Source organism: Lissotriton vulgaris, chromosome 1_1, assembly GCF_964263255.1.
Source record: "Lissotriton vulgaris chromosome 1_1, aLisVul1.2, whole genome shotgun sequence".
Taxonomy (NCBI): Eukaryota; Metazoa; Chordata; class Amphibia; order Caudata; family Salamandridae; genus Lissotriton; species Lissotriton vulgaris.
The window spans coordinates 101,775,523-101,786,236 of record NC_141685.1 but is presented as its reverse complement, the minus strand read 5'-3'; the positions used below and the strand labels follow the sequence as shown (position 1 = coordinate 101,786,236).

General features: G+C 41.6%; 1 protein-coding gene across 1 annotated transcript in view; it reads right to left on the bottom strand.

The window, feature by feature from the left end:
* Positions 1-8,134: 8,134 nt before the first annotated feature.
* The window catches only part of LOC147737594 (uncharacterized), a 68,356-nt gene continuing 65,776 nt past the window's right edge, over positions 8,135-10,714 (bottom strand). The window contains exon 2 of the mRNA XM_086936336.1: positions 8,135-10,500. Coding sequence (XP_086792462.1) covers positions 8,695-9,789 — 1,095 coding nt within the window. The 5' untranslated portion in view covers positions 9,790-10,500 and the 3' untranslated portion in view covers positions 8,135-8,694. The remainder of the gene's footprint in view (positions 10,501-10,714) is intronic.

The window sequence follows — 10,714 nt, the reverse complement described above, 5'->3', positions numbered from 1 at the left end:
GCATTTACGAGCAGCAGCAAAACAGAAAGTGCGTACTTGCATGATCTGTTGTCAGTTCAACCCAGGTAAAGGCATTCCCGTAGAGCAAGGTGGATTTCATCCTCCCGATCACCCTTTTGAAGTCCTCCAGATGGATTATATCCAGATGGAACGTTGTCGAGGATTCAAGTATGTCCTCGTAGTTGTATGTGCACTTTCCCGATGGACCGAAGCATATCCAGTCCCAGATTAAACTGCTCCGACCACTGCCAAGCAGCTGGTACGTAAATTTTTCCCTCGGTATGGTTTGCCCCGTATCGTGTACTCAGATAATGGTCAGCCATTCTCGTCCGAGCTTATGAAGCAGGTATCACTCCTGCTAGGATATCAGTGGAAGTTCCATTGTGTCCGACATCCCGAGGCAGCGGAGACACAATCAGACCCTGAAAATGCGTCTCGCCAAGGTGTGTAAAGAGAAAGGCGTAGACTGGATAGTAGCTTTACCAGTTGCTCTTTTTTATATGAGAATGGTAGCCCATTCAAGAACAGGGCTATCCCCGTACGAGGTGGTCTTTGGCAGGCCACCGAATATGTGGGGGACGCCTCTGCCTCGTAAGATCACAGATGTTGACTGTAATATGCTGACAGATTACCTTGCCTCCTTGATGTCTGCACTACAATCTTGTCGTTCACAGGTAGCTGCAGCCTTTCCCGACAACACCGAGGTGAAGCCACACGAGATCGTCCCTGGAGACCTAGTATTTATCCGGAATTTCGATAGGAGGAGTCCGCTGGAGCCCCGCTGGCAGGAGCCAAAGCTTGTTCTACTGACCACAAGGACGGCAGTTAAGGTGGAGGGCCGCAAAGGCTGGCTCCACTCCAGTCACATCAAGAAATACTATGGACTGCCGCCAAATACTGACTCCCAGCCCTGCCCCATTCCAGAGACTGATACTAAACTCCCCCTGGTAGAGAAAACTCCTCAGCAGGAGTACAAACTGAAATTGAGATCTAGCAAGTCAGACAGTTTAATTGTTTAAGTCCTCCCCTAGGTGAAGCGGTTAGACAGGTTCCTGACATGTACAAGTTAGATCCCAATAGAGAGAGAGATAGACAGAAACAGATCAAGAAACGAAAATATTGTAAATCTCTCCGCAGCCATTGTATTGTTACATTATTGATTATGTTTTTTCTGAGTCTTACGATTATTGCTGCAAGTTTACTATTACACATGTACTTTCCTATCTTCATACGTGCACATTCTTTCCCAAATGACACTGTCGAGCATACTTTCAGTGAATTGCCCCCTCACGAGTTGTCATACCGACTTGCGCTGCGCAACAATACTTTCATCAGTATGTTACATCATTCTCATCAGACCAGCAATGCTACCAATTGTTGGATATGTGGCCGACTCCCTCCCTATCAGAAATACAAGGGAGTTCTGCCCCTCTTTCCGTACCCGTTTACACACAATGGTTCCTGTGGTGCATGGTTTAGTTTAATGAACTCTTTAAATTCTGATTCCATAGTTTACCAGGGCAATTGGGTATGGGGAAATCTGAACATAGTTATGCATAAAGCATGTTTTCCTGACAAGGAGGGTCTTCCACAAAGGACAGGGACCGATCTAGAAAACGAAGTGTATGGATTAGGTAATTTTACACTTAACCTCATGATTCTGAATGTCCAGTCCGATACAAGACCAGACTTACCCGCTATGTCAGTATTACCAGTCAAAGGCGAATTATGTGTCAGAAAGAATGGTTCAGTACACCTAGGTCATAGTAAATGTACTACTGTGATTGAATTCAGTGATAAAGGCAAGTCTACATTCAAAGCTTCCCGTCATTCCTATTTCATTTGTGGTCATACCGCTTATGTTCGCTTACCTCCAGATTGGGATGGTACTTGTTACATTGCATTCCTTCTGCCACCTGTTTTCCTAGCCCCACCTGATTATCATAGGGACTCCCATCTAGTACACAATAGACCCAAGAGAGATCTCCCGATTGTCGACTATACTGAAACAGCATGGGAGCAATACACAGACTTTAATAAAGGTTTCTTTCCCTATTTAGGTACTGTCTCGAATAGTAAACTGATACGTAAATTAACCAGAACCCTTGAAGCAGTAGTGAATGAAACTACTTCCGCCCTAGGCAACCTAACAGAGGAACAGTCTGCTATGAGACTTGTTGTTCTCCAAAATCGTCTTGTTCTTGACGTCATCCTGGCCGATAGGGGCGGAGCTTGTAGAGTCATCGGATCGAGTTGCTGTGTTTTCATTCCAGAAAATGCACCATCAGTATATAGAGCCATAACCCGTCTCCACAAGATTGCAAGTCAGATACACCAGAATCCAGGCACCTGGACGTGGTCCGGTTGGTTCTGGGGCGTGTTATCAGCCTGGGGATGGAAAGTCCTATCCTTCCTCGGAATAGCCCTTCTCATAGTATTCAGTTGTTGCCTATGTTTACAGTGTGGGCCAGCGATTTGCGGCTTGTGCGCCACATCATGTATTCCCCATCCAAGTCCACGTTCTAAATCACGCCTGAAAAAGGAAGAACAAATGATGTTATATGAACAAATAGATGGACTAATGAAGATTGATATATCATGAAGGGTCCGTAGGGGACAAGGAGGGAATGAGGTAATTGGAATTTTTATGGTCAATTGTGTCCCCTAACGTAGACCCCAACGGCTCCATGTACGTGCTTCAAGTACATGTAATTTCCCTCCATGACCAGATATGAAGACGCAAATACATTTGCGTCCAACGTTAACATGTCCTCTATCAGATCCACCATGGATGGGTCGATAATTCCGTTCCTAAGTATGCCGTGCCACCGTCTTTACATGGTGCACTTTCACGTTTTCCTGGCTCTGTTGAGTTAGGCCCTGATTTCTGCCATCGAGTCCTTTTCTGCCTTCTGCCTCAGAAAGCTACAGCCTGGATCTGCATCCGTGACCCTTGCCTTACTCCCTGCGCGGCGAGCGGTGCCCGGCTCGGCCTGCTTGCCTGCCAAAGACAATTTAGCCTTCAAGTTATCTGCTCCGCTCCTCGAAAATACATTCCTGTCTAGTGATTTAGGTAAACATTCCCACAGCTGCAGAGCAAAGGGCCCGGCCTTTCTGTCTCCGTGCAAGAAATTCATTGCTCCAGTTACGATGGTAGGCCCATGGCCCCTCGCATTACACACAGACACATATGCACACACTAGCAGTCAGTATAGAATAGCCTTTACCCAAAAGACCTTTCCTTCTAGATAATACAGTTCCTCAAACACAAGATATCAGATATGATTGGGTTTAGGTTGTTCTGACACGCCAGACTTCTGTCTCCTCTTTTGGAGCTAAATGTCAAGTCCCCTTCACCCTCCAGTTCCACGTCAATCACACGTCATGTTGCCTGCCCGCGCATCCAGCCATATATTTCTGCTGACACTGCAGGATTCCTCTATGAATCCACCCACTTGTGACACTTTCATGTGACGTTTCTAGCACACACCTCCGTGTACGCCCTCGTGCACGCCTTCTGTTACGCACATGTGTTCTTATCTCGTTTCTTTCAGCTGTTACGCCTTCTGTATCCATCACCATTGTATGCATTGACTATATATATTGTACACTGTTAATAAAGCATTGTCTATCCCTTCCTGAACCTTCATTACATGGAATAAAACCCTTATAAACTCAGACTCCACGGACTCTGTCTCTCATTTTTGATTGAGCTATTTTATTGAACTTATACCGCATAGAAATTCAGTATACGGTAAATCTTTATTTACCACAGGGGTCTAGTCACCTCTAGTTAAAAGACCTCAGTGGTCCTGTCCTTCAAGAACAAGGCTTGTCTGTAGCCTGTGCTAAGCACTTCAGGACAGGAACTGGTATAGTTTCTGTTCACACATGGGACCAAACTAGCCCTGGTGGATCTATAGAAAAAGCCGCTGGTGGCACGGGATTGGGCTCTATCAGCAGTCCTAGTTCTGTTGTATTTGCTGCCTGCTACTCTTCTACAGGTGATGCTAGAGGGGGTGTAGACTAGGTTGGGTTTGTGATAGAGTGTTTGGTGTTCACCCACCAGCCATCTACAGGTGCTGCTAGTGAGTGTGTGAAAGAGGTAGGTTTATGAGAGAGTGTCTGCTGTTCACCAGCCAGTCTTCTAAAGGGGCTGCCGGAGAGTGTGTCGAATAGGTTGGTTTGCGATAGTGTCAGCTGTTCACACACCAACCGTGTGCAGGTGCTGCCGGAGAGCGTGTCAAATAGGTTTGGTTTCTGTGATAGTGTCTGCTGTTCGTTCGCATATCAGTCTTCTACAGGTGCTGCTGGAGAGCGTTTAGAATAGGGAGGATTTGACAGAGAGACAGTCAAGGAGTTGCTGGCCTCTTTCACAAAGGGGTGGCTATTAGTGTATAAATGTTTGTATTCCCGTTTGATGTACTTGATTGGATGTCCCACCAGAACTTGGCATAACCCTCCCTTCTCCCATTTTAAATGCCTATATGATTATCTTGCCTTTATTCTTTACACCATGAAATCTTGATTTTCAAATGTGTGCTGAACTCGCTCAGCCAGCAATCCATCTGGAATTGGGACAAAGGGAACCAGGACCAGAACCTTATTTCTCTCAGAGAGGACGAGTAAGTGGCGATCAACAGGTTGAAATACTCTGGCTGTGTCTGCAGCTTCCAATTGAATCGATAGTATTACTTCAGGCCCCTCACACCTCTGCCATGAGGAAGACCCTGGACATACATTTCGAGCATTCTCTCTTCATAAATACAAAATCACAAGGAGCTTACAGAATGTGAGTGAATGAATCACTCAACGTTTGGAATTAAGGAATATCCCATGAAATCAATGCATCACTAGAACAGAACAATACATCAATAATAAATATGCAGTTTAACATCAATCAATCAACTCATTAACACTGGTAGGAACCAAGGAACTGCTGCATGAAAAGTATAATGTAATCCCAAGTCTAAAAATAATTACATATTTGATTAAACATTTAAATATACTCAGACTGACTAAAATGATTCCATAGTTTTTCACACCACTAGTTAACTGAAACCTGCAGAACTACGTACCAGCAGCATTTTCCAAACTATGGGTGACGGGAATTAGTAAACTAACAAAGTCACTTTTTGGCCTAAAACTCACTAACGTAGACTATTCCTCTCTAGTTTCAGTCTGTTCAAACTTTCGGCCAATTACAACAGAACGTCAGGCTCATCTGATGTTAAGAGGAACATTATTACATATATGTAGGCTCTCACACAAGCTTTTTAACATAAATGTCATTTTTATCTTAAGGGTACAAATACATTGACAAACGTAGCTCAGTGTACAGCTGCTTACAAACTGCTACTCTTTTTTTCCTGTTATGGTTGTATGATGGAATCCAGCATGCATTTACCCCGCATGTCTTTACCAAGCAGTCAGTACCCCTGTGTGCTACATTACCAAGCACTACCAGGCGTTACTTTATCACACAAGTCGTTACAACGACTTGCATTAGGCGAGGCTGGACTTTGAATAGTATAAATTACTATTTCATCTCCAGTCTACGCAGCAGTAGGGAAGGTGTTGGACTTAAAAATCCAAGACCAGTCCAACAATGCGTCCCTTACAGCAAATCGCTGTAATGACTTGCATTCTAAAGTAACGCCCTGGTAACGTCGCATGCGGGGTACCAACCTCGCTGTAAAGGCTGGTTGCTGTAAAGACTGCAGGGTAAATGATGTTTCCCCCTGTTATGTATCCTCTGCACCACAACAACTTGCCATCACAGTGACTGTGTGCACCTCTTTATTCGGTCCATCAGCACTGAACACTGGGGACAGATGTCTTCTCAATCAATCAATCATTTAAATTAGTTGAACACATCTAGTGCACTCAGCCAAGGGGAACAAGACAATTCTCAGTGAACCCCAGCTGTGTTATGCAAGAAAGGTAGCCATGTGGCCAGGAAATTGTCTTTATTTAGTCACATGCTGACACTCTTGACTGTAATTTTTTCACAAATACTTCAACACCAAACATGCCAAGATGTACAGATGTCAGGCTCCATACATGTGCTGTGCTCATCCCGGTGTTCAACAGCAAGTAACAGTTTAATTTGCAAGTTCAAAAAGTCACCTCGTTCCAGACTACCGCACATAAATCTAGCGTAGTGACTGGTGTATCTGCATATCACACCAGCTTTATAAACATATCAGCTTGCAGCTATTTTCAAGATAACCTGGGCACAAAAATAAAAAGCGTTTTTTGGTTTACCCATTCAAAAAAGCAAATAGATTCATTTTTAGATCCGTATTTGTGGGGCCAATTTGTTTTCTTCAATAAATTATCAAATGACACAGTCTTACTCTACTAATGCTATTCAATCATGTTCATTTTTAGACAGGGTTTCCTTCCTTGACAAGAACTGTGGAACAAAAAACATACATTTCTTATTAGCATGTAAAATCAATCACAGCATTTTATAGCATCAGAATTGATTTTATCTGTATCATATTTTAATGGAAACAATGTTTTGTTTTTCATTTCCTATGTAGAACAGACATTTCAAGATTGGAGTCCATTATTCATCTGCCCTCTACACAACTCTGCAAAAGCTGTAAATGCTTTTGTTTGCTTTGTGCTCGGCCTGACTAACACACAGCTGCAGCTCTGTGACTTTCATTAATGAGCCCTCGCATTTCTGAAGAGATGCCCTGTGCTCTGCCTGGCCATCTTACTGGGGGCAGCCTCATGACTTTAAGGACTTATTGTTCTACCTGCGTGAGATCCAAATAAACCTTGAATTTCCTTTTGGTTCTATGGGAAGGCAACCACCTTATACAAGAATAAGGTAAGACAACAAACTAGGATATTGTTCTTGAAGTTATGCAACAAAATTAATATCTAATCAAGAACAAAAGCCTTGATAATAACGCCATTAAATATTTATAAGCAAACTGTGAATATGCCTAATATAAATGTGTGATATGTTATTAAAAATAAAATAAAAAGTGATGTTAAAATACATCTGCACAGTATGCTCTCCAGTATAGTACAAACTATCGAACATGCTGTTTCGATTATATGCCTTGTCTAAGCAGGCATCATTGGAGTTGCCCTGGATTGCTCCTGCCTCTGCTTCCTGAATGGCTAATTGCAGACATTTCCCGCTTGACCAGGTTGTGTAATTCATACACTAATGGCACCTACATCCCATTCAATTTGGATTTGTTACGTGTGATGTTATCAGCACCTGTCTAGCACCTTATACCTCTTCTATTGCAACAAAATTATTTTTTAAAAATGTCACATGTCTATGAACGTCTGCCAGTGATGACATTATAAAAGAGCCCACAGTCTACAGAGAATGAATGTTTTCACATATCTTTTATAGTCATCATACATTTTAAAAGATAACATGAGTGCTTTATTTCTCATGTGAAAGTCACGGAAGTGGCTGCTTACCCCCAAGAGTGATTTCTTATTTTAGAGTTTAGAGAATAATAGTATTATTCCCACCTTCTGCTTCTCCAAGGTAGGTTTTATAGAAATACAAGCTGGCATAAAACCAGCAATAGATGGCAGAAAGGCTGTGTCAGACATACTGAGCTATGTTAGGTAAAATGAGTAACATTACATTTGGTAGTAACATCACTTTTTAATAAAGAGACAAATGAGTGTATGGCATGTAATCAATGGTTATTTTTATTATTTTGTGTAGAGATCAACAACTATGCTCATATTTAGATTTTATCCTAGGATATTTTTGACAGATGTTGTTAGTGGCATGCCTAATTTGCATGTTGTGTGCCAGCTTGTGTTGGCTCTTCTTGTTCTTGTCACTCCCCTGGAATAGAGCCTCTTTACCATCCTTCTGATTGGATGACTTGGATACTTTCACTGCTCGCTATGAGGAACTACGCGTCTCTTTTTGGTTAAGCGTTCCATGGGAGTGCATGTGTTTTGGGTTTGTGGATTTACAGGTTTTATCACGAATCCCGAAATCTAGCTGTGAATATCCTTGTTAGTCTAAGCATTGCTCATAGTGTTGCTTTTACCAGTAGTATGATCAGATATGCTTGCATGGTTTTTTTCTTGCACTTTTTAAGAGCACTGTTTCACTCAATAAAAAACAACTATATTTCTTTTTTTTTGTCCAACTTATGCTAGTCTTCTAATATGTTTCCAAGTATTTCATGGTTTTCCCTTAATGTAGAGAAGAAAAGACACTTTCATAATTCCGTAAATATCTATGTTTTTCTTCATTCCTGCAAGTCGGGTCTTCTATCATCTACTTTTTATTATCTGGTTCTGGAATGTCCCACTTAATTGTAATGTTATAATTTTCTGTAATTCGTTCATCTCTCAATAACTGCACTTGTTTGCTCCTGTGTGTATCCACAGTTGGGTCACTATTATTGGCCTTACATTCTTGCCAAATTCTCTACATCTCTAGGATTATTTAAATTGTTCAATGAAGGTGTGTTTTTGCTTATGGCTGTGCAGAACTGATAATCGACTAAAGGCTTTCATACATTCAGTACACTTGTGTGGCTTTTACCGTGGGAGTTCTCGGATTCTTCCTTAGGTTTGAGGAGTCACTGAAAGAACTTCTACACTCAATACAATGGTAAGGTTTTTTCTGTGTGTGTTCGCTGATGACTTTGCAGAATTGATAATTGACTAAAGCTCTTCACACATTCATTGCACTTGAATGGCTTTTTCCCCTGTGTGAGTTCGCTGATGTCTGTGTAAGACTGATGACTGACTGAAGCTCTTCCCACATTCAATGCAATGGTAAGGTTTTTCCCCAGTGTGTGTTAGCTGGTGGCACTGTAGGTCTGATAATTGACTAAAACTCTTTCCACACTCATTACAAAGGTATGGTTTTTCCCCTGTGTGTGTTCGCTGATGTCTGAGTAGGACTGACGATTGACAAAAGCTCTTCCCACATTCACTGCAATAGTATGGTTTTTCCCCTGTATGTGTTCGCTGATGTCTGAGTAGGACTGACGTTTGACAAAAGCTCTTCCCACATTCACTGCACTTGAATGGTTTTACCCTTGTGTGTCGCTGATCTGTTTGTAAATATGATAACCAAGTAATGCTCTTTACACACTCACTGCACTCAGAAGGCTTTTCACCTATGTATGTTTGCTGACGACTCCTAAATGTTAAGGAATGTCTAAAACTACATCCACATTTATTGCAGTGGTATGGTGCTTTCCCAGTGTGTGTTCGAAGATGTCTTTGGAGATGTGATGACTGACTGAAGCTCTTCACACATTCATTGCAATGGTATGGCTTTTCACCTGTGTGTGCTCGCTGATGCCCTTGGAGGTGTGATAACTGACTAAAGCTCTTCATACATTCATTGCAATGGTATGGTTTTTCCCCTGTGTGTGTTTGTTGATGTCTTTGGAGGTTTGATAAGTGACTAAAGCTCTTTGCACATTCATTGCAATGGTATGGTTTTTCCCCTGTGTGTGTTCGTTGATGTACTAGGAAGTTTGATAACTGACTAAAGCTCTTCCTACATTCATTGCAATGGTATGGTTTTTCTCCTGTGTGTGTTCGTTGATGTCTTTGGAGGTCAGATAACTGACCACAGCTCTTCATACATTCAGTGCAATTGAATTGTTTTTCTCCTGTGTGCGTTTGCTGAGGGCACTTTACTAGTGATGACAAACTAAAGCTCTCGGTGCATGCGTATGATTCTTTATTCTTGGTTAGTGTCTCTGGATTGGGTATATATTTGTCTACATCACATAACTGTGTTTCCTGAAGGGTCAACATGTCTGTTAAAGCAATTGTGTTATTCTCACACTCCCTAAATGTGTGTGCTATTTTTCACATTTGGTTTCCGATTTAACAATAAAGTGCAAAGGGCACCAAATATTTGTTACACTCATAATGTGTGTTATACTTCACTGTGGGTGATAGTGCCTTTAGAATGGATATTGGTTTTGTACAGCTTGGGGTAAAGATTAATCTTCCTTCTGGTTTGTGCAAATTGGGACAGATGTTTTCATTTTATTTAGAAAAACTCGACTTCCATTTAAACTTCAGTTGTCCGGCTCCACTCCACTTTTCTTTTTTCTGCTTCCTGTGGTTTGGCCAGAAATAGTTTACAATACACATAAAAGATGGAATAGTAGTAGTCATTTTACGGAGCAAAGCACTGATGTAAGCACATCACACCGATCCCATGATCAAAGCTTGTACTGGATACTTTTTTATACAATAGGAGGTTTATCAGTGTGGTTGCCTAACTTTTCTAGAGTTCTTTTCTTGGTCTTGTGACGTGGAGGCACAGAGCTCAGACTTGTACATTCACTGAATTGCCCTTAACTGCTTCTTCCAAGATCTGTCTGTTAAGGTTCAAGTTCGTCTGTCTATGACCGTGCTGATGTTTTCCTGAATACCGGAGCCCAGTTTTTCATTGTTCTTGCAGATTTACAGTAATATCTTCATTATCCATATTCATTTTTATTCAAGGCTTGTTTTCTGTTGGATGTAAAGAGATGCATAATTACTACATGCAAATGTATTGGAATGTGAATATACAATGTTTAAATGGTAGTAAAAGACATCTTGTCTTTACCATCCTTGAAACTTAGTAAGGGATATTCCCCCATACACAGATATTTAACTAGAAGTTCTATTTAGCACAACACATCCTATTGACTTCAGAAAAGGAGGTGATATGTCAGTGTTCACA